This window comes from Perognathus longimembris, chromosome 7 (assembly GCF_023159225.1).
Source record: "Perognathus longimembris pacificus isolate PPM17 chromosome 7, ASM2315922v1, whole genome shotgun sequence".
Lineage (NCBI taxonomy): Eukaryota > Metazoa > Chordata > Mammalia > Rodentia > Heteromyidae > Perognathus > Perognathus longimembris.
In genome coordinates this window covers 69,560,505-69,583,922 of record NC_063167.1, presented here as the reverse complement: position 1 = coordinate 69,583,922, position 23,418 = coordinate 69,560,505, and the positions used below count along the sequence as shown (strand labels likewise).

Genomic DNA, 23,418 nt, shown 5'->3' with positions numbered 1-23,418 from the left:
TTGTAAAGAATACTGGTGGCTATTGCCTGGGGTTGTCCCCATTGGAGGCTCATAGCTCCAAGTCTGAGCTATTTCTAGGGCTAAAACCTGGTGTCATGGGGCAGGAGTGAACATTCAGGGGTTACTGATTTAGCTCTAATAGAATGAATGCCTCAAAATCTGGAGTTCCATATGAAAGCATAATTCAGTTGCCACTTGACATCGTGGCTCACACCTGCAATCCTAGCCACTCAGGAGGTTAAGATCTGAGGATCTCAATTTGAAGCCAGTCCAGGCAGAAAAAGTCTATGAGATTCATCTTCAATTAACCAGCAAAAGGCCAGAAGTGGAGCTGTGGCTCAAGTGGTATAGCACCAGCCTTGAACAAAAGTGCCAAGTAAAGAGCCCAGTACCAGCACTAAAAACAAAAACAAAACAAAAAATTCAGGTGCAATTTTTTTTTTTTTTAAGTAGGGGATTGGAGTCACAACTTGCCTATATTTGATGAATGAGCAGCAGGAAATCTAGCAGGAATGAAAATGTGTAGGGATAAGAGCTTCAAAGAAATAAGGCTAGACCTCCTCCTCTTTCTTCCTCATCTCCAACTTATAGACAAGTTGGTAGCCATCATCCCAGGCGTAGAGCTGGCGCTCGCGAGGGTTATAGCGGAGGCTGGCGTGGGCACCATATCGACGGGGAAAGTAGGAGAGAGTTGCCCGCTCAGGTGTCAGGGTACCACTGGCATCAAAAGCGCACTGAATGCGGGCCCGGCTGGCAGGGCGGGTGTTGTAGACGACATATAAGGTCCCACAGATGACAAAGGCAGCCTCAGCATTCTCTCTGGGACATGGTGTGTCCCACTGCTGCTCTGTGTCCAGGGTCTGTGGATCTAACTTGGCTAGACACAAGTGCCTGGCATCCTCCTGGGTGGCATAAACGGCCCACAGGCCCTCCTCATCGGCTGCCAGGTCAATGTAGGTGTCTGCTGAGAGCACATATGGGGGGATCAATCCTTCTGCAGGGAAGACCGAGCTGTCCACCACAGTTCGGTTTGCCAGGTGGAACTTGATGAGCTGTAAAGTATTCTCCAGATCATCCGCGCCTCCAGGTCCTCCCGGAGGTCTCCGGGCATAATAAAGGAACCCACCATACACCAGCTGCCCTGTGCCTACCCAGGGGAAGGGCACCCGGATTCGGGAAGCCTTCCGGGCAGCCATGGTAAGGGTGAAGTCACGGAGCCTTGGGAAGACCAAGGCTGTGTCATTCTGGGTCCCATCTAACACATAGATCTTCTCTGCTGGTCCTAGGGGGTCCTTGGTCCATGTGCCTGCAGGACCTCCAAACCTCTTCAGGATCTTCATTGACCTCACTTGGGCCACTGTGTAGTCACAATCTGGTGCAGGAGAAAAGTAAGGGAAGGTGGGTAAGTCAGATGCCTATGGTGGGAACTCCTGAGGACCAGAGGACTACCTATCTGGAAGAAAGTGGGCATTGCCCTGTGGGTACCTCCATTTTTGTGGAGGACTGAGAGGGGGCATCAAGTGCCCTAGGGGGCCCCTAAAAACTTTCCCCTTTGAGTGTCAGGGATAAAACCCAGGGCCTTGCACAAACCAAGCACTCAACCACTAAGCCACACCTGCAGCCCCAGGAACCTTTCTTCATGGACAGACATTTACCTCAAATGGGTTCTAGAAGATAGAGTTACACTGGCCTAAGACAAAGAAGAAACTTAAGGATCCAAAAAAGAAAACTCCAGATTCTGAGTGCATCACTAACCAGTCACTATGTCGTATTTCTCATTTCTCCGGCTCTTGCCTTTGGCCCCTGGGCCTTCAGTCACCTTCTCATGGAGGTCTACACAAGGAGGGGCTGGGTTCTGAGTCTCTAGATAGTCCACCTCCCGCTCAAGGCGGTCCACTCGCCCCGAGATAGTGTCAGCCTCCGTTCTGAGTGCCTCCCGTTCCTTTTCTGCCACCTCCAACAGTGGCAGCATCTTGTTCTTGAAGTCCCGCAGCTCAGCAGCATGCCTGCTGCTCTGGTCCTGGCACTGGGCCAGGCGCTCCTGAAGGGGAGGAAGACCGGGAGGGAAGAGGGAGATCAGAGAAGGGAAGCAGGGCTTTGAGACTATAGGCTACAACTCCTAAGCAGGGAGGCCCAACTGGGGCCAGGAACAGGAAGAGGAACCAACTCAGCCAAGCCCTTCCACCCTACAGTAACCAGGTGTCCAGAGGTGCTAAATGTACAGGAGGCAGGCTCAGGTTCATCTAGGTCAGTGTCCTTCAGATTGTGTTCCCTCTGAGCAGGGCCATGGTGCAGCAGTTCAGAGGGTTCTCTTCCATTATACAAATCTCCTCTTGGAAATCGTGGGGCTAAGTACTTCAGACTGTTAAAGGGTGCAGAGCTAGAAGTTGCAGCTTCTCAGAGAAATTCCAACAAAACAGTCGCTCCCACCCCCACCCCCATGTCTCCTCTCCCCAGCCAGGCAAGGTCTGGAACTGCTGTGGGGGGGATGGGGACCCTTGTAAAGGGCAGAATTGTCCAGGATTCTCAGAGCCCTGACCCAGGATGTGGAACAGGAGGGGAGCCCCTCACCTCTAAGGCAGCGAGCCGGCGTTCCATGTACTCCACAAGGTGGTGCTGCTGTCCTCTGAGGGGCTCGGACCACAGCAGGAGCAGGAGGAGGACTGGAGAGAAGCGCGCCATGGCTGCCTGGAAGTGGGGCCAGAGGAGTGTGGGCTCTTCCTTCAGGCCTGTGCTTGGCTTTGGAGGCGGGGTGGGCGGGCCTTCCTTTCTGATCTCTGGGTCTCACTCCTCTGGAATGTTTTCAGTCTCTTTACAACCCCCACCCCTCCTCCAGCCTGGCCTGATCAAACACAGATGGCCCCCAAGCATGGGAGCCAAAGCCTTAACCACCTCCAATCTGGGCCTCTGGCTCCTCAGGAGAGGACTGTAGCATGGAAGGCAGAGGCTGGGCAGTCAGCCATACAGGAAAGGGACAGGCTTTGAGAGGTAGAGACACCAGAGGACCCCTGGGAAAACAACCCTGCTTGAGAAGGCTCTGAGCTGGCACCCTTCACCATTTCCCTTTCCAGCAGTAATACAACAGATTTTTCTGACTTGAAGCTGGAAGATTGGAAGGCCAAAGGGAAGTAGACCTTTTATAGCTCACTGGTGCCATCTTGTGCCGACCACTTGGTGCTATCACCTGACTAAACCAAGGCTTAAACTTTACCCCAAATGGAAAATTTCAACAAAGCACTCAACCAAGTGGATTGCATTTACAGGGGCTTGTTTAGTTACTAAAATGTAATTTCCTACAGATTTCACAATTTCTTTAAGAGCCTATGCCAATCTCTCTGATTTAGACCAAGGAGACTGCAACAGATTAAAAAAGTCAAGCCAGGCTGACACCTGTAATCCTAGCTACTCAGGAGGCTGAGATTGAGGATCATGATTCAAAGTCAGACTGGGCAGGAAATTGATAAGACTCTTATCTCCAATTAACCACCTCCAAACCAGAAGCAAAGCTGTGGCTCAAAGTGGTAGAGCACTTGCCTTGAGCAAAAGAAATCAGAGATCCCACCTGAGTTTAAGCCCCATGACTGACCAAAAAACAAAAAAGCCCAGCCCAATACTGAGTAGATTCACTTTTGATGATGCAGAGGCAAGGCTGACAGTCTCTCCAGATACTCTTGTACCAAAATTACAAACCTCCATTGGTCTGTACCAACTTATATTCATTTATTTGGGGGTTGAGGTATGAAAAATCTTCATGCTATAGTGCAAATCAAATCTATTCTGACCTTCCTGTTACTGGGAGAAAGCAGCCTACTGAGCAAAAGGTGGTCCTAAGAGGGGCTCACTTCAATATTCCAACTAAGGCTGCAGAGGCCCAAAATGAATGGGTTTGGCCCTGTTCATATGATGGACTTGATGTCAAAAATAAGAGATTTAGAGATCTGCAGTGACTACTGTAGGCAAATGCCTTCTCTTTATCAGGAGCCATTGTGCTCACTTTAGAAAAATCAAGAGGGGTTGGGAATGTGGCTTAGTGGTAGAGTGCTTGCCTAGTATGCATAAAGCCATGGGTTCAAATCCTCAGCATCACATACACAGAAAAAATGGGAGTGGTGCTGTGGCTTGAGTGGTAGAATGTTAACCTTGAGCAAAAGAAGCTCAGAGAGAATGCCCAGGCCCTGAGTTCAAGCCCCAGGACTGGCAAAATAAATGAATGAATGAATGAATAAATAAAATCAAGAGAAATCTGGGGGGGGGGGAGGGTCTTCTCCACAAAAGGATGTCACAGTCCCTTTACTCTGCCATTACCAGGAAGCGAGCAGTGGTGTCTTCCTGGGTGACTCTTGCTTGCATTGTTATTTTAGATGCTTGCTGCAACAAGGTGGGAAAAAGTTTGGTTACCTCCTTGGTCTCTATTTCAAAGGGTCAAAATCAGAGGGTCATTCGGCAAGGGCCCAGGACACTCCTTACTACTCAGGAAGTATTTCCTACCTAATACTAATTTCCCTTATGGAAATCTGTATAATCGACAATGTCCTGCTGATGTGCAAATGCAATGTGTTTAACCACTCCAAAAGTGTCATCTGTTTATCCCTTTTGCACCCCTTAAAGCAGAAGTAAAAACAATCACATGAATCAGAAAATTTACCCATTTTATTGATGCATTGCAATTGCTCTACATTTTACCATATTATGTAGAAAATACTGAAAATACAAGCTACTTTGTAAAACCAAAGACAAACATTGAATCCAAAGATAAACTATGTTTTACACAATGGACCCTTTCCCCCGTAGTTAGTATTAAATTTTAAATATCTATTTCTTTTGTTAAAATGATTATTTTACATACTCCCTAAGTACATCTGCATTACAAACACAGCTCAGTCATTCTCAGAAACTCTGTTTCTAGAGGCTTGTTGTAAAAGGAAGCTCACACCAGAAAAGAGAGAAAGCAAAAGAACTTTAAATCACACACAATAACTAGCATATCAAATACATATAATAAAGTAGGAATTCCATTGCAATACCAAGGATTCAAAGCAGTAATACTAACGTTACATATAATGTACATATAATGTACTGCTACATGGAGTGAGATTTTTCAAGCTGAATTGAAACCACACATTATATAAAGTTTAGCAACAAACAACCATGTACACATGCGGCACCATCCATCAGTTAAAAAAAAATCAAAATAGGAAGCAGGCTTGGGCCACTTCTATCACTGGGAGGCAAACTCATTTCCTATCATAAAACAAACCATCTCTACAGTGGGTTTCTGCCTAATAATGCGAAGTAAAACCTGCTGCTGTGCTGCTTGCTTGGCTCAGGACAGCCAAGCGTGGCCCCTCTGATGGACAATGATGGGCAAGCAAGCAATCACAGAAGCAGGCTCAGGATGGCCAGAATTGATTAAATGGGGTTCTTATTCCTGGGCTGCCATTTCAGCTCAACTCAACAGCAAGACCTCCTTGGGAGTTATTAAAAACACTGGAGTGATTAAATGTCCCAGAGGGCCTGGATGGCTCTACTAAACCCTTCCACATGTCCCCTCACTGGAAATACAAGTTCAGAGAGGTCTCAACACCTTAATCTGCTTTGAGATCAGCCATGCTGACCCAGGCTAGCTGCTCACTACATTCACAGGCCCAAAAGGGTGAGTGATGTTCATATAAGCTCCAGGCATAGAATCCAAAGCTGTACGGAACACACAAACATACAGCAGACACCTGAGATGTCAATAAGCAGAGAATTAGAAGCTCTTGCACTGCTAGTCAGATGACCACCGTAGTGATCCAAGCTCTGGGGGCATCATCTTCATTTTGCCCTATCTTAAATGATGTCTGCCTATTGGATCAGGGTCAGAGGTGAAGATTTGTTTGTTCCCTGCATCTCACTTCTTACAAAAACAACAAATCCTGTCCTTTGATGAGGAAAGGTACAAAACAACAAAAAAATGGTGGAAACTAGACCTGCATTTAAACAAGACAATTAGAATGTGCTTCGGAAAAAGGGGGTGGGAGGGGCAAGAGATAACATGAAGATGCTGCCTGGAAAACTGAATAATACCAGTGTCAAACTACACAAACTGCTTGGCTAACCTGACCAAATAGAGTGCTGAACACATACTTTCTAAAAATTAACAGAAAATGCAACATATTTCTGGTAGGCAATACAGACTACCTGTCCCATCAGGAAGCCCTTGCTCCCCACAGTGAAGAAACTCTGAATACACCTACCACTCCTCAGTGTTCAGCCTGGTACAGAGCATGCCAACCAGGCTCCAAGAAATCTCCTGTCTCCATCCTGCACCTTCTATCACCATCTCAGCACAGAGCCAGTCCTGGACTTACCCCTCAGGTCTCATCTTCAGCTCAGATGGAACACACCTGTGTCTCAGGGCTCATCTTCCTCCCCCAAATTCCACCCCCCCACCCCTTCTGCTTCACCCAGATCAATGGTGAGCTAACTAGAACAATAACTCACAGCTGGAAGGGCCCCACGAATATACAAGTTGTCACAAAGAAACCTCAAAAGCCTTAATGACTCAACAGGCTTTGGGTCCTTCTTAATATTCTTCACTGATGAAGAAACACCCGTGAGTCTCTTGCCACCAGAAGCACCACAAAACTCCTCCTCACAGTATGGGACACAGTAAGCAATACAATAGGCTCTTTGGTATAAACACATCTGTTACATGTTTTTTTCTCAACAAGCAAATATTTGACTAGCAATGTGAACTACTTGCAGAAAGAACTACCACACAGGAAAAGGAAAAGAGGATCTCATTCCAAGTGATTGCACATACTTTAAAAGATGCATATTCAATATTGGCTTGACTTCTCTCATCTGCTTCCTGAATTCTCACAGAAGCAAAGTAGCAATGCAGTGAGAGCCACCTGGGAAAATGCTTCTGTGAGAACACAGCTGAGAGTCCAAGATAGAAGGGGCAGAAGTGGCAGTACACAAGAAAAGCTGTTTTTATTCTGCTATATCAGGAGGAAACCAAAGAACAATACTTTTATACAACAGTTCTGTTCTTTCTGATAAATCCCAGGGAACAGCTCAACAGCTTAGGGTCCACGGGGGCTTGCTGGTCCATCCTAAGGCAAGCTCACTGTAAACGCTATTAACCACTACATTATCATATAAGGCACTACAATATGGGGAGGAGAAAGGGAAGGGAGAGACGCATACTGAACAACCCCTCACCAGACACACCTGTGCAAAACAACTCCAAAGGTCTCCTCTCCTTGCAGGCAATGCCCCTGCTCATCCAGCACTACAGTAATATGCTCTATATAATTGCAATTAGTTCACATACATTCCAACAAATATCAGTTCATTTTGGTTTAAATACAATGGAGACATTAATTCCACCTTTAGGGTAACACTGGAGGATCAGATACATACTAAGTACACAATTCAAGTGTAATCACTACACATTTGATTACAAATAACATTTGGGGTTAGCAGGAAAAATTGTTATATTTTTCTAATCAATTATGTACACATTTAATTATGCAAAATATTAAAACACCACCATTACAAAACTTCTAAAATATTTTTAAATCCAGTAATAAACTTTTAAAATATTTTTTTGCAATTCCTACATGCACTTATTATAGAAGTCTTAATAAGAGAGCATTCAGTTTGCTGCTGGCATACGAAGGAAGCAACTTTGAAGTATAAAAGCCATACATGACATTTGCATCTGATTTCAAATTCTTTAGCTTTCTCCCCCAAATAAGTCACATAAAAGAGAAGAGAGAGACGAAGAAAGCAGAGATGTATTATTGAAAATTCATATCTTTTGGCAAGGCTCATTGAGGGCAACCATCTGAAGACAAGGCTCACCAAGGCCCATGTCTTGCAATAAATAGATCTTGCATGAAGTAAAACAACTGCTACCTTACACTAAAAAAACACCTGAATGGCTTTGTTAGTAATAAAACTTTAATTGAATCAGGAATTTAAAAAATAAACTTAAAAAGAATTCATGGTGCTTCATTTAAAGACAATATGTGGTGTCCTCATGGTGATAGATTCTCTCACAATGAGTAAATGGCGAACTACTTTTCCAACACCACTTTGTAATGAACACAAGAGCGATCTCAATACTCAACCAATTTTGCAAAACATAAAAACAAGTGTCCATTAAGCATAATGCAACATGGAAACAAAATTGAAAAGTTTTAAGTTTAAAAGCTCCATAAACTTACACTCAAGGAAAAATGACCAATGATATAACATACACTTGCATGAGCTGTTTTTAAAATAAAATAAGCAAACAAGAAGTAATGACCTTTCTTGTTTGTCACCAGATGCCAGCTCAGTGTTTTCCTTCTGGCCAGCTATCACAATAAAACAAAGTTAAATAAGAGAGGCCTCACTTGTTTTTAAAATCATTTACAGAAGTCAGGTGGAAGAGAGCAAACATTTTTCAGAGGATAATTTGGGCGTTATCTCTCTTCCTTGGTAACTGCAGAAGATGGGCTTCTGAGCTCTTCTAAATACCAAAAGTGCTGTCACAAAAATAAAGAATTAAAAAACAGGGCAGACTTTGGGAGACTACAACAACGCAGTCAACACGAAGACGGGTTCCCAGAGAAAAGCCTTCTGTGCCGTGGCTCTGCAGAATGAGCTGCTAGCTGCGGAGCTACGAGAGAAGGAAAGGGGCCGTGGCCAGCTGTTCAGAGCTCAGGGCCAGGTGCAGGCGGATGTGAGCCCTCCTCCCTCATGCACACCCAACTACAAATAAGAAAACTGGCTGATCTTGGTAGGGCTCAGCGGGTATCCAGCAAAAATTGTTGAGCCTCGGGAGGACCCGATGTAGGACTGGGTGGCAAACTGATGTTGGTACTGAGTGGGGGCCACACTGGCAGAAGTGAGGAGGCTGGGCCCGACACTGACAGGGACCTGGTGCACCAGGGTGCTTGGGTGGGTGCTATAGGCCGCAGCATGCCTTGAGGAGCCCTGTGGGGAGAAAAGGTGAGCAATGGAGCCTGTGGTGCCCAATGCAGCTGCAGAGGTGGGGGCAGCATATGTGTAGAGGTGAGGCTGGCTTGGCAGGGGAGCAGGGGCAGGGGCCAGATGTGGGTGACCAGTCGAGTGCAGTGGGCTGCCATGCTGAAAGGCGTAGGGGGCTTGGGAGAGTGGGGCCACAAATGCCTGCTGCCTGCGGGGAGCGGGGTGGCCACTTCTCTCCTGCGAAGATGGAGCTGATGACGACTGCTGGTTCTGGAAGGAGGAAGAAGGGAAGAAGGAATCTTGAGGTCATTCTGGTTCAGGGACCCAAAGGCCAAGAGTTGGCTCTGACAGTTTCTGGACTGCCTCAGCACAGGATCTCTCAGACTGGCAATGAATGCTGTCAGACATAGCCACCCATCCCTCTGCTCTTGGAGAACATGACCCAGCTCAGACAGAAGCATGACAGAGGAAGGGGAGAACCAAGAGTTTATACACAGATGGAGTTCAAAAAGATAGAGCTCATACATGAATGGGGTTCATACAAAGACGGGGTTCATCTATGGATGGGGTTCATACATGGACAGGGTTGCCTGTTTCTGCAACTCACCCTGCCAGTGGTTTTTGCTTTTCTCTAACCCTTCTTTCTTGCCATTGTTTTCTTTGTGCTCTCCTCTAACTTCATGATCCTCTGGAAATTCAAAGTCTGAAACACATGCACTGATGGGAGCTCTCACTTAGCTCTCCTGTGTCTCAGTTACCTCATGCCGATGCTGTTATACAGAGCAGAGTGCACACCATGGGATGCCATGACCCCTGATCCATAGTGAAGCTACTCTGGCGGACATGGGGCAAGCCCTGGGCTTTAGCAATGGGCAGGATTAGGACCAGTTGAGTAGCCAAAATGCTTCTGCTGTCTCAACTCACATTTCTATCCAGGCTATCCAAGGGAAGTCTAATGGAAAAACTGGAATGTGCCTCACAAACACAGGTCAAATGAGGAGACAAATACACACACACACGCATGCAGATATGACACAGGCCATAAAATACCAAATGGTTGGACACAAAAAGAGCATCATTTGGCTTTATTCAGCAGCGTAGTCAGGAGCAGGGTCCTCCAGAGAGTGGTAACAGGGGAGAATGCAAACAGAAGGCAGCAGCCCCTAGCGCTTACCTGGCTAAGGTTGAGTGGCTGCGCTGCACCAGTTCCCCCACGTTGAGCCCGGTAGCCTGTGGGGGTGACACAGCATCCAGATGACTGCCCGCTCACGGAGGCCACTGGCTTGGTCTTACTGCTTAGGAGACCTGTAAAGGGTCAGGGTTTAGTATTACCCATCTAACCTCATATGGCATCAAATTACCCAACATCTATCTACACAGAGTCTGGAAGTTACAAGCTCGAATAGGTCTTACTTCTTCCATCACACTTATACCAGAAGAAGAGAGCTGTTACCATTCACTGCTGTGCTATAACAGGCTCCTCACAAGGTTACTTGAGTAGACAGGATCTAATTTCCTGTTACATAAAAGGAACCATTGGAAATAAAAGTCCTATTCCCTACGTGCTCTAGTTTTATGCAGGATGGTATTAAACTAGTTAAACATGACAATGCCATTGGTAATTCTTAGGATATTTAAATGTCAAAAAGGGTTTAAAGACACAAGATTCTATTAGTATTTACTGCCTTCAAATTCAAGAAATTACAGGAGAGTTGAACACAAAATTTTGCTTCCATGTTCCCAGCAGAAAAATTGAAGCACATTTATGTAGTGACTTGTGAGCTAGCCTATAATTCTTTAGGCCCCAAAATGGACAGAAGACCTAATAATTATATTCACAAGCCTGGCATCAAGAAGTTCTACCTTGTCCTCAATGAGACAGTCAGCTATTTCTGAGGTGAACCACAGGGAGCCTTAACATAATACCCCTATAATTTAGAGCTCCATTTTCCCCATGGCAGTGACATCATGACTACAATAGTTTTACTGCTACCAAAAACCATCCCTCCCTCTTGGGAGTAAACACTGCCACTGGATGCAGCCACTTGGAAAGGCCATGTTTCCTGGCCTTCTTATAGAGCGATTTCCAGTCTGAAGAGGTTATAGGTGCTGCCTTCCTTCTCCTGACTGGTCCTAACATACCTCCAGGTCTATCAACCAGAAACATTCACATGAGTAAAAAGTAAATTTCTGTTTTGTTAAGCTACAGAAATCCAGGATTGCTACTACAGCCAGTATTACCCAGATGGAAGCCTACACCTAGTATCCAACAGAATAAAAAAGGTGGAAGCAATCTGGTTAATAATAAAACCAACAAAAATGTATCACTGCTGTGACATTGGATGATTTTTTAAAAAAGAAATTTAAAGGACATACTGTATTCCCAAGCACTTTTGTAGACTTTTTAAAGTTCTATCTTCTTGATTGCCAACATCAAGTCACTTGTGCTAAGGCTAATTTGCCTGCTAACTCTTGCTACTATACAACACAGCACTGAATGTGTTTGAGACACTATGCTGATAACAAATACAATCTCACTTTTATGTCTAAGCAAAATAAATGTAGGAAGAAAAATGGATGGCAAAAAAATAATCCTATACCTCAGTGAATAGGATTTCTGAATGATGTACTCCTAGGGGATATTTATGTCACTGGTCCCAATCCCTGGCCTAAGGTACAATGAAAATATGAAGCATGCATGCAAGGTACAATGAAAATATGAAGCATGCATGCAACAAAGAGACTTCACCTCTAGTTGTGTGGACAGCACTTACCTGAGGCCTGGGTTGCTACAGTGCAGTCACCAGGCTGAGTTTTCAGGGGAGGCACAATAATGGTACGGGCACCAGTGCCATCCGCCACAACTCTGCCGGGCCCTTCCAGAAGTGGTCCACTATTGCCCTGGAGAGTGCTCAGGGGATCAGTGGAGTATGGGCTGCTCAAAGATGAATCAGAGTCTGGAGAGTCATTGACAGTAACATAACTGATGACATTAGACCTCGGCTTCAGGCCAGAGCTGAGGAGAAGAAAATGCATGAAAATTCAACTGCCCTTTTTAGGTTTTGCAGACATCTTTCCATGGTCTCTGGCAAGGATGATGATAATAAAAGCAGTAGTAAGTTAGGTGTCTATCAAGTACCCAGGTGCTATTCTTACACATCTACATATTCCACAGCAATGGGGACTATGGTCCCCATTGCAGAAGAGAACACCGAGGCATGTCCTCATCTGTGTGCTACCATGCACAGGTGTGTGCTACCATGCCTAGCCTTACCATTCATTTGCTGATAAAAGGTTCCTTCACTGACTCTTGCCTTATTCCTTTTAGCTCTTTTTAGTACAGCTGGCTTTTGTGAAAGTAATTAGGCCCAATGTTTGCTGCTACTGAGCCACATTCCTACAATGGAGAGTTGACTTTCCTCTTCCCCAAATCAGTTTAACTTAATGACCACTTTTTCAAAACTTAGTTTTTTCAAGCCACCATCCTATACATCACCCTTTTGAACTAAAAGACTAATCTAAATGTACTCTTTAAAAATTCATTTATATGACTTCAGTCGTATGTAAAGTTTACTTTGCTATATCCTAAGTTTATTTACTTTAATTGGAGATAAATAGTCCCAGAGACTTCTGTTTGGGCTGGCTTTGACTGCAATCCTCGTATCTCTTTTTTTTTTTTTTTTTTTGCCAGTCCTGGGCCTTGGACTCAGGGCCTGAGCACTGTCCCTGGTTTCTTTTTGCTCAAGGCTAGCACTCTGCCACTTGAGTCAGAGCGCCACTTCTGGCCATTTTCTGTATATGTGGTGCTAGGGAATCGAACCCAGGGCTTCATGTATACGAGGCAAGCACTCTTGTCACTAGGCTATATCCCCAGCCCCAATCCTCGTATCTCATCTCCCAGAGTAGCTAGGATTAAAGGCATGAGCCATTATTAGCACCTGGGTCCAAGGTGACTTTCATGTGTGAACCTTATCTTCTCAGGTAAAAGGTTATGTTAGGCTATGTCTAACTTTGAAAGCCCTGTGGAAAGTACATTCAATCAAGGCAACTGACTGGGCCTCACACTGAGAGAGAGTGTGGGTCCCAGGCCTTAGGCTTTCTTGTACTCTTTTGGAAACTGCTTAGTTGTGGACCTGCACTAAGGAATGAGTAGAAGGAAAGGACATGGTGCTCAAAGTCTTCCACTTTCAGCCTACACAAGAGAAGGCAATCGTACTTCAAGTTACGCTTCTTCCAGAGAGGCCTTTTCAGATTAAGGAAAGTCTCAAATAATCCCTTACCTACCTACCTATTCTAATTAACTGTTGTTTCAATGCTTCTGTATTATATTTGTTTTTAGACTATAAAGCTCCTTAAAGGCAAGGATCATGGCTGCAGCAGCACAATGTGAATTTCAAGGCAGAGTAATCCATCAATTTCATATAACCCCCTCTCTCTATGTAATGATGAGGGTTTAAAACATTATAGGAAAGTTGGCAAGGCTTAGCTACAGGAACTTAAGTGTTTTAGACTGACTTACTGAAGATCTTGCTTCCAAAATACGTGTGTGTGTGTGTGTGTGTGTGTGTGTGTGTGTTTGTATACAATGGAGCTTGAACATAGGGCCTGTGTTCTTGCTAGGCTTCTTTTGCTCAAGGCTGGCACTCTATCACTTGAATCACACCTCTATTTCCAGTGTTTTGAAGGTTAACTGGATAAAAGAATCTCATAGATTTTTATCTGCCCAATCTGGCTTCAAATTGTGATCCTCATATCTCAGCTTCCTGAGAAGCTAGCAGGTATGAGTCACCAGTACTTGGCCAAAATACCTTTTTGTCTTTGTCCCTGTAAAAAGACAGTGGAGACAACCGGCAGGTATCTTACCTACTGGGCTTGTACTTGCCGTCCTCTTCCTCATCAGTATCACTGCGGATGGTGATAACACTCACAGGGGGGCTGGGAGTGTCTGGAATGACTATTGGCTGATGCTGATCTTGGACAGGGACGAGGGAATGGTAAGATGTAGTGCGGAGAGGACTGCCCCCAGCCAAGGAACAGCCTTGGGAAGGCAGAACATCCACAGCGGGTCTGTGGAAAAGTTTACAAATGAACACTATTCAATCCTAGGCCCTCAAATTGCACATCTTTTCCCTAGACTGTTCCCTAATTTGCTCAGATTCTTTTCTACATAGCCATTAAGCTAGCCCACAACTATAAAGGTTCTGATAATAAATTAACTACTCTGATTATAGTTTCCAGGGACAAGAGGAAAAAATGGAAGGAGAAAAAAAAAAAACACACACACACAGAGGAAATTTTATGTTTGTGGGCCTTTACCCCAGGTTTGAACTTCACTCTAAGGTGGGCAGGGAACAAAAACGTCATAAAAGTGGCCTGGATTAAAAATGGCAGCAAGAAATAGGACACACCTGGTGTGCACGAGAGAGTGGTTATAAACAGGATACACTTGGTGTGCACATTTATGTAAGAAGCTAGCTAGCTCTTGCTCAATTCACCAAGTGCTTTGCAGATTCAGACCAAAAGCATCTATACCACAACAGTCCAAATGCTGGACAACAGATGTCTGAAACTGGCAAATTTTGTTTTCTTGAAGTGCTGGGGACTGAACCCAGGGCTTTTGAATATGCTAGGCAAGCCCTCTACTGCTGAGTTACACAGCCTGTCTTGGAATCTGGCAAAGTTTTAACTATCAGCTCTAACACAGACTTACTTGGAAGAGACTGGAGCAGATTGTTTATTCTTCTTGGAAGGGAGAGAACTGGACTGTTGTCTGACAACATGGGCAACCCCGACATTCAGAGGCTGAGCTGTGGCCAGGGTTACATGGTTAGCAAGCAACGATGGCTGCTGCATGATGGTGCTATACTGGTTGCCATGCGAGTGGGCATTCCTATACCAAGGAAAAGAAACAGACAAGAGTGAATCCAGAGCCACTGGAAAGCAGATCCCAATAGGAGTAAAAAAAAATTAGGACAGGGCTGGGAATATGGCCTAGTGGCAAGAGTGTTTGCCTCTTATACATGAAGCCTTGGGTTTGATTCCTCAGCACCACATATACAGAAAACTGCCAGAAGTGGCGCTGTGGCTCAAGTGGCAGAGTGCTAGCCTTGAGCAAAAAGAAGCCAGGGACAGTGCTCAGGCCCTGAGTCCAAGCCCCAGGACTGGCAAAAAAAAAAAAAAAAAAAAAAAGATTAGGACAACCCAATATTCCAGTCAGATCCCAATAGGTGTTAAAAGTGATTAAGAGGGGCTGGGGATATGGCCTTGTAGCAAGAGTGCTTGCCTCGTATACATGAGGCCCTGGGTTCGATTCCCCAGCACCACATATACAGAAAATGGCCGGAAGGGGCGCTGTGGCTCAAGTGGCAGAGTGCTAGCCTTGAGCAAGAAGAAGCCAGGGACAGTGCTCAGGCCCTGAGTCCAAGCCCCAGGACTGGCCAAAAAAAAAAGTGATTAAGAAAACGGAATACAGGGGCAGTATGGGTAACAAGGCTTTCAGGATTTTACTCTATCCTCTCTAATCACTTAAGACGTTCTTTAAATACAGAGTAAATCATTCCTGACCTCTATAACCTATTTTTTCACACGTGAAATTTCTTTTCTTTTTTTCCTTTGATACTGGTACAGGGATTTGAATTTAGGGCCTTCTGCTTTTGCTTAACTTTTCTTTTTTTTTTTTTTTTGGCCAGTCCTGGGCCTTGGACTCAGGGCCTGAGCACTGTCCCTGGCTTCTTCCCGCTCAAGGCTAGCACTCTGCCACTTGCGCCACAGCGCCGCCTCTGGCCGTTTTCTGTATATGTGGTGCTGGGGAATCGAACCTAGGGCCTCGTGTATCCGAGGCAGGCACTCTTGCCACTAGGCTATATCCCCAGCCCCTGCTTAACTTTTCTGACTAAGGCTGGTAACTCTACTACTTGGGTCACACCCCTACTTCTGGCATTTTGCTGGCTAGTTAGAGCTAGGAGTCTCATGAACTTGTCTGCCTGGCTGGCTTTGTACCTCAATCCTCAGATCTTAGTTTCTTGTGTAGCGACACTATAGGCGTGAGCTACCAACCCAACTTAAAGTTTCTAATAATTCCATCTCCTAGCCTGATACAAGTTTGTTTTTTATAAAGAATTTCAAATAAAGACAAACTTTTATTTTCTCCTTGTCTCTCCATACCAAATGCTCCCACTCAATATGCACTTCCAAGTTTTGCAGAGAGAAACAGTACACTTGCCTCCAGTCTGCTAGCTGCTGGCCACTCCCCATGGCCTCTGGAATCACTGCTGTGGGCTGGACAGAGTTGTGTAGTGCCACCCCAGGCAACTGCTGCCAAGTTGAAGGCAGGAGGATTTGTTGTGTTCCTCCAGGCCAAGCTTGCTGTAACAAAACACACACACAAAAATCCAGACTTGATTCATACTTGGCTTTTTCTTCTGCTTTTCAGATGAAAGAAATTATCTTTTTTAAAAAAATTGTAGATTGTTAACTTGCAGAGACAAAGGAAGGTCAGAGGAGCACATGGCTACAGGTGTTACAAGAAGGTGGAACATACTACTTGCTCTTGGCTATTTCCATAACCTGAGCATCAGCGCACTACAAGAAACAAAGGTGCTTATAGGTAAGAGTTTCTATTAAACTGTAATGAGAAAATTCAGAGGCAAACTCTAGTTAAACACTGGAGTTTATCTTTGTAAAACTGTAAAATACAGCCCTAGAATGTTAAGAAAACTCCATTAAAAAAGAAAAATTCTAATATTTGAGCACCAATCATCTAAGACAGCAGGTCAATCACACCCATAAAACATAAAAGTTGCAATTCTTCTCTTAGTAAAAGGGTAGAAAACAGAGCCAAACAGAGATGACCAAGGGGAAAGTCCTTTGGCAAACCATTTTGTGTCAGCAAAAGAAAGCTAACACCATCATTTACTGACACATATGATAGAATGAAAAATTGAGGCAACCAGTTAAGTATCTAAAAAATAGATGCATAAGGCTGGGAATGTGGCTTAGCGGTAGACTGCTTGCCTAACATGCATGAAGCCCTGGGTTCCTCAGCACCACATAAACAGATAAAGCCGGGAGTGGCTCTGTGACTCAAGTGGTAGAGTGCTACTTGAGCAAAAAGATAGGGACAGTACCCAGGCCCTGAGTTCAAGCCTCAGGACTGGCAAAAAAAAAAAAAAAAAAGATGCAGAAAGCATAATATTATTTTCAACAGTTACCTAAAACTGTTTTATGTATCATTTGTGGAAACACACTTTCATATAAAAACTAATCACTATCAGAAAATATATCACTTCTAGTTTTAGATGGTTTGAAGCCAGTTTGGGCAAGAAAGTCCATGAGACTCTTATCTTCAATTAGCCAGTAAAAAGCCAGAAGTAGAGCTGTGGCTAAAGTGTTAGAGCACTTGAGCAAAAAGCTAATGAATAATGCCCAGGCCCTGCATCAAGAAAAGAGAGAGAGAGAAAGAGAGAGACAAATATTTTTTATACTTCTTACAGAAATTGTGGTGTTTTTTGAAAAAAAAAAATGGACATTTCCTTTTTTAAACTTGAATTCGGCAGTACAACTGCCCACAATCCTTGAGTTGTTTCATAAGTTTCAAACGGCAAGGCCATCAACATACTCTTAAAAATATTTCTGCAAGTAACAGATCCACTTGTAACAATTACTGGTTCCAAACAAGAAGCCTTCCAAGCAGAGAAACTGCAAACAGGTCTGTTACCATATGCAGAATTTAAAACAAAACAAAACAAAACGGAAAATAAGAGAGGTATGTTAAGTCACACCATGCGTCTTTCCATAAGCCAACACCTGCACAAGACAAAGCATGTAGTTTAATACAAAGCAAGAAATAACATTCCCACGTGAGGCAGAAATCTGGCGTTCCAAGCGACGAACTGCTTTGACAGAGGAAGAACAAAAATATGCAAAGCTTAGCAAATGGCTAGTGCAAACTTAAGAAAAACAGCAAAGAAAAGGTGTCAACTAACATCTCCAGTCTCAAAAGTATAGGTAAGCAAGGTGAAACCATTGGCTTGGATCAACCAAGATGAATTCTGTCTGACTCCTATACCTCAAAATTAAAGCTCATGAGGAAATTCACCTGGAGGTAGCATAGACTTTTAAACTAAATGCCAAGCAAGTGTTTTCTGTACTTCAGAAATAACAAAAGAAGTCTAAAACTATTTTCTGAAGATATACAAGGATTCAATAATCAGGATTCAGTAATGATTAGATTTACAAATGTTTACCTAATTTTAAATCCCAAATAATGAAATGCTAAATATGCAATAAACAATTCTAACTCCCCTAAATAAACCAAAACATATCTAAAAATCACTCTGAAGCTTACAACTGCTGAGATATAGTTCAAAGTCCTGTTCATTTGATTTTTTTTCCTATCTCTAAGTTTGATGCTACTATAACTGCAGTGCTACTCAAGGACATCTCCTGGGAATTTCAGTAGAAGATGCTGCATTGACAAGTTGTTGGCTCTATTTTCATCTTTGTATTAGATCTATAAATCCAAAGAATTGGGTTCTCCTTTAATTCTTATCAGCAACATGAGCTACATTCTAAAGGGAACAACTTTTAAAGAGAGACAGAAGCTGACACTGATCATGAGTGCCAAAAAGACCTGTCTTCATGTGTTCACAGAAGGAAGATTAATGTAATGTTAACCACTAAAGTAATAAATTAAGAGCATCTTAACATTCCCACATGCACACAGCTTTACAAGCTTAAAACAAGGGGAAAATAAAAAAGAAGCTAACTTGACAAGTTCAATTTTTGGACATTCAGGTACCTGTTTCAGAGCCAAACTAAGGGCCATGTCCTTCCTTCTCAAGGACCACAGAGGGTATTAAGAGGGCAGAAAATGGGCAACAGTGTTGAGGCTTTTCTGAGCCTAATCAAGAGCTTACCACTCTAGCTGGCAAGGAAGAATCAAGGGATCTGCTTCATGACAGAGCCACACTGAACACATATGTTGGGGAGGAAACAGTGTGACATTAAAGATGCAGCAAGAACACAGCCACAAGATGGCACATGCTTCCATGCCCTCTGCAAAGACTAAGCTAGTTTTTTTAAATGAGAAAACCAGAAAAACAGAACAATAACAAACAGGAAAAATTAAAAAAGAAAGAAACCAAAGAAACCCCGTTAGTAACACAGTCAAGTGAGGGAATTACCAGTACAGCAGTGGTCTGTTCAACCAGCGCCGGCCGGCCGGCTGCGCAGCTCAGAGTAAAGGGCACCGCATACTGCGGTGTGATGGTGGCTACTTGAGGGTGGAGAGTTGCTACCATTAGTGGTGTACAGCTTCCCTGAAATGTAGATTAGGCAGGTAAGTGAGACAAACACCGAGGCAGGTCATCTGGATTCAGAAGGGTTCTCAGACCCCATGTTATTACCATCAAACCTAACTCAAATCACCCAAGATGCACAAACCTCTTCCCCCTCACTCTGCACAGCTTGAGTTCACTAGGTCAAACGTCCATGGCCTAAAGTGCAAAGAGTATAGAATCTTTCTTGGGCCAGACTCAGAGAATCTGTTCTATGGAAAGGCATTTATTAAAAATTCTTCCTCCTACTCACAAAATAGGATTTTTGGATTTCAGAATTTCCTGTGTGTCTCTGGGCCATAAACATTTGCATATAGAATTTACAATGTATACTTGTTATACCAAAAATACTTCGCGATTTTTCTCTATCATCTTAGTTTCTAATCATCTGGCAAGTGTGATGTTGTTAAGCTTACTACAGCCTGTTTCAACACATGGAATGAAAAAATGTAACATGGTAGTGTCCTCAGGTGACTTAGCCTCTCAACTGAAAGCAAAAGAGATAACGGGAGGCAATAATGAAGCCTTGTTTTTTAGAATAAAAAATGCTGCATGTATACTCTATCTTTATGATATCTAGAAGTAAGGGACCTGATCCCACAATGTTAGAGTAAACTTACTCAGATGACCTTTTCTCAGCATCTGGATATTATATATCCCCTGTCAATCTAAGGAAAACACAGGGAAAGTTGCAATAATGAAGCAATGATTATGTTCTACATTGTAATACTCCATTTTAAGACCACTGAATCATGACCAAGAAAGATCTTATAGTCAAAGCAAATACTATATTCTAAAACAAAATGTCTGCTTTCCAAGTGCTTCAGCAATACTGTTCTGGCTTTTACCTGGGTGAGCACTCCTGACTGGATCTGCAGTGGTTGAGCGGCCGGCGCCTGGGGTACGATTGGCACAGCATTATCCATCCTCACAGGGAATCCAGAATGCTTTGTTGTTGCTTGTAGCCCAGCTGGCGAAAAAAACATGACAGTTAAACTGCTTTCCTGGGTTTGAGAATTATTTTGTTTTCTATTTTTAGCTGCTCAGGTTTTAGTTTAGACACTTCAGAAAAAGGAGCTTCAGTCATAGAAGTCTTACAAGTTAAGAAAAGGGAGACTTGGTTCCGGTCAGTTAGATTAATGCAAAGACAGCTGTCACAGGGAGGGCTGACTTAAGGGAATTCGTGTGTGTGTGTGTGTCTGTGTGTGTGTGTGTGTGTGTGTGTGCGTGTGTGTGCGTGTGTGTCGGTCCTAGGGCTTGAACCCAGGGCCTGGGCTCTGCCCCTGAGCTTTTTTTGCTCAAGGCTAGTGCTCTATTATTTGAGCCACAGCTCTGTTTCTGCCTTTTATTTTGACAGTTTAATGAAGATAAGTGGCTCACAGACTTTCCTGTCTAGGCTGGCTTTGAACCGTGCGTGATCCTCAGATCTCAGTCTCATGAGCAGCTAAGATTACAGTCGTGAGCCACCAGTGCCCAGAAGGAATTTTCATTTCAATGTTATACAATTTAAAACACTATATTCATCCTATCTATCTATCTATCTATCTATCTATCTATCTATCTATCTATCTATCTATCTATCATCTATCTATCTATCTATCTATCTATCTATCTATCTATCTATCTATCTATCTATCTATCTATCGCTTCAAGGAGTATGATATTTACTTTTTAGTTCACTGGGGAGGAGTACCTAAGTGCTTTTTAAAATTGCCATCTACTAAAACCAAACTTGAACATAATTATAACTTCAAAAATTAGACACTTGAATCTGCAATCTAAATTTCCCTTTTTGTTTAGAATTTTTTTTTTTTTTTTTTGGTTGTAGGGTTTGAACTTGGGGTCTGAGCACTGTCCCATGGCTCTTTGTGCTCAAGGCTAGCACTCTACCATTGAGCCATAGCACCACTTCTGGTTTTTGAGTGGTTTATTGGAGGTAAGAATCTACCTTTTCTGGCTTCTTATCACTATCCTCAGATCTCAGCCTCCTGAGTAGCTAGGATTACAGGTGTGAGCCACTGGTGCCCAGCTGTTTAGAATAATTTAAGGAGGTTTTGCCTCATTCCTCAAAAAACTACAACCAAATTCAAACATTACTATCTTTAACCTGCAGACAATGAAGAAATTATGTCTAGGATAAATATACTTTTTGGCTTATAGAAATCTGCTCTTATCATTGGTGGTTTTCTGATATAGCTCTCCTATGGTCAAAGAGCAGCTAGGAAAATGGAAACAGTGGCCATCTTTTACTTATCTCTTTAGTCACTGTGCTCCTAGGATAAATGCTGAATAATCCCGATTAGATAGGTATCTATTGTAAGGGGGTTCAGCATAGCTTATTTATTTATGGTGCTTGTCCTGAGGCTTCAACTCAGGGCCTAAGTGCTATCTCTGAGCCTTTTTGCTCAATGCTAGTGCTCTACCACTTGAGTCACAGCTGCACTTCTAGCTTTTTGTTGGTGAAATCGAATCTCACAAACTTCCCTGGCTGTGCTGGCTTTGAACCACGATCCTCAAATCTCAGCCTCTTGAGTAGCTAGAATTACAGGCACGAGCCACTATGGCTTGACAGCTCTTTGTTTTTACCAAGACTTAAGAAAAGGGCCTTCAAAGTTTTCTCCTTGGCCTACCCTATAAAAACTTTCAAGTTGGGAAATTTAAGTTTCTGTTTCTTCCAATCCTATTTAACTTCACTAACACATTTTGTGTAGTGAAGAGACAAACATTTTACTCAGAAGATTCCATCAGTGACATTTTCTAAGCTGTCATCAACTTATTTTCTCCTACCTCTTTTTCTCTATCTCTGACAAGGTTCACTGTGTTGCCAGGCTAGCCTTGAACTTAAGGTCCTCCAATCTCAGCTTCCTGAGTACCAGGATTATAGGCATGCAGCTTACTTTCTCTTAGTATTATTATAGAGGTGCCAAAGGAGTATAACTTATAAACCAGCTTGCTAGTTTCAGCAAGATAAGTCTCCCAATTTTCTACAACAGTAATTTGTGAGTAATTTAGCAATAAATGATAAAATCTGGGTAAGATTTAAAGGTTGCCAGCCTTGCTGATATAAGCAATGAAACCTGAAATCTTGTGTGCAGTCCTAGGACACAGGGACAATATCTTGACTTGGAGTCATTGTATAAGCCTCCTACAAATGGAGGAAGTCAGGAGGCAACGTTGGCTAGAGAAGCAAATCTATGGCTCCCTGAGTGATAAAAGTGAAAGAGGACAAAGATACAAGAATAGCTGCCACTGTACAAAATGTATGTCTATTTTGATCAACTAGAATTAGTATGACCTATTAACAAGACTACAGTTATGTAGGCTAAGCCACAGCCATGGAGCTAGGTTAAACTAGGCCTTTTTTCTACCACAGGTGGAAACAAAGAATAACAGTACTTTGGGAAGGCTCTCCGTGAACCCTGAGTTCTGGTTTACTGATAGTCCTTTAAACCACCTACGAGAGACCTGATGAGGACCTATGCCCTCCAGTGCAGGAATCCTATAGATGAAAGGGATGAAAGAAAAGCAGCAACTTGGAAGACATCAGCACTTCATAGGGACTGGCAAGATTAACTGATAGCTCCCGATAGTATGGAATAATAACTGTAAATGACATGTGCTTAAGCCCCAGTGTGGGGGAGGAGTCCAATCATTGTCCCTAGTAAATAATATTACTTGGGGCAAAGGAGAATTTTGTCCTTTAGGAATTGGGGATAATGGTTGCTTGTAAGGACACTATTTGGCACATAGTGATATTATCAGGTATTATCACAGCCATCTTCATTTCAAAACTCCCTTTCATTTGAAAAAAAGTATTTTTTTTCCCTTTGGTGCTGGTACTAGGATTTAAATCTCCACTTCCCACTTTTTGGTGGTTAACTGGAGATGAGTCTCAAGGACTTGTCTGTCTGGGCTGGCTTCGAGCTGAAATCCTCAGAGCTAAGCCTACTGAGTTGCTATTATTATAGACATGAGTCACCAGTGCCTAGTGGATTTGAAAATTCTTTATTTTGCTGTACTAGCTCCTGAAGGGTTATTTACACTTCTAGATTGGGGGGGGGGGGGAATTTTATATTTACCTAGTTCTTATCACAAAAGGGGCTACTCCATTGTC

General features: G+C 43.3%; 2 protein-coding genes across 9 annotated transcripts in view; both read right to left on the bottom strand.

Annotated features, from left to right (window-relative positions):
* Positions 1–397: 397 nt before the first annotated feature.
* Positions 398–3,428, bottom strand: Olfml3 (olfactomedin like 3). The gene is made up of 3 exons (XM_048351823.1): positions 2,572–3,428; positions 1,756–2,041; positions 398–1,372 (listed from the first exon to the last, which is right to left on the bottom strand). Exons 1-3 carry the CDS (start codon positions 2,680–2,682, stop codon positions 552–554), a joined length of 1,218 nt encoding a protein of 405 aa, XP_048207780.1. The 5' UTR covers positions 2,683–3,428; the 3' UTR covers positions 398–551.
* Positions 3,429–4,628: 1,200 nt separating this feature from the next.
* Positions 4,629–23,418, bottom strand: part of Hipk1 (homeodomain interacting protein kinase 1) — a 69,980-nt gene continuing 51,190 nt past the window's right edge. For all 8 annotated transcript variants that reach the window (XM_048351812.1, XM_048351813.1, XM_048351814.1 and 5 more), the window contains 8 exons: positions 20,153–20,274; positions 19,152–19,286; positions 16,190–16,332; positions 14,678–14,857; positions 13,831–14,034; positions 11,742–11,983; positions 10,142–10,272; positions 4,629–9,237 (listed from right to left, as the gene is read on the bottom strand). In XM_048351812.1, coding sequence (XP_048207769.1) covers positions 8,749–9,237; positions 10,142–10,272; positions 11,742–11,983; positions 13,831–14,034; positions 14,678–14,857; positions 16,190–16,332; positions 19,152–19,286; positions 20,153–20,274 — 1,646 coding nt within the window. In that variant the 3' untranslated portion in view covers positions 4,629–8,748. The remainder of the gene's footprint in view (positions 9,238–10,141; positions 10,273–11,741; positions 11,984–13,830; positions 14,035–14,677; positions 14,858–16,189; positions 16,333–19,151; positions 19,287–20,152; positions 20,275–23,418) is intronic.

What these genes read in the sequence shown, in the direction of transcription:
- Olfml3 (XM_048351823.1), bottom strand. Translation starts at nt 2,682, where the DNA reads ATGGCGCGCTTCTCTCCAGTCCTCCTCCTGCTCCTGCTGTGGTCCGAG. An exon ending in GCCGGCTCGCTGCCTTAGAG is followed by an intron (nt 2,042 to 2,571) that starts GTGAGGGGCTCC and finishes CCTCCCCTTCAG; the next exon opens with GAGCGCCTGGCCCAGTGCCA. An exon ending in GAAATACGACATAGTGACTG is followed by an intron (nt 1,373 to 1,755) that starts GTTAGTGATGCA and finishes CTCCTGCACCAG; the next exon opens with ATTGTGACTACACAGTGGCC.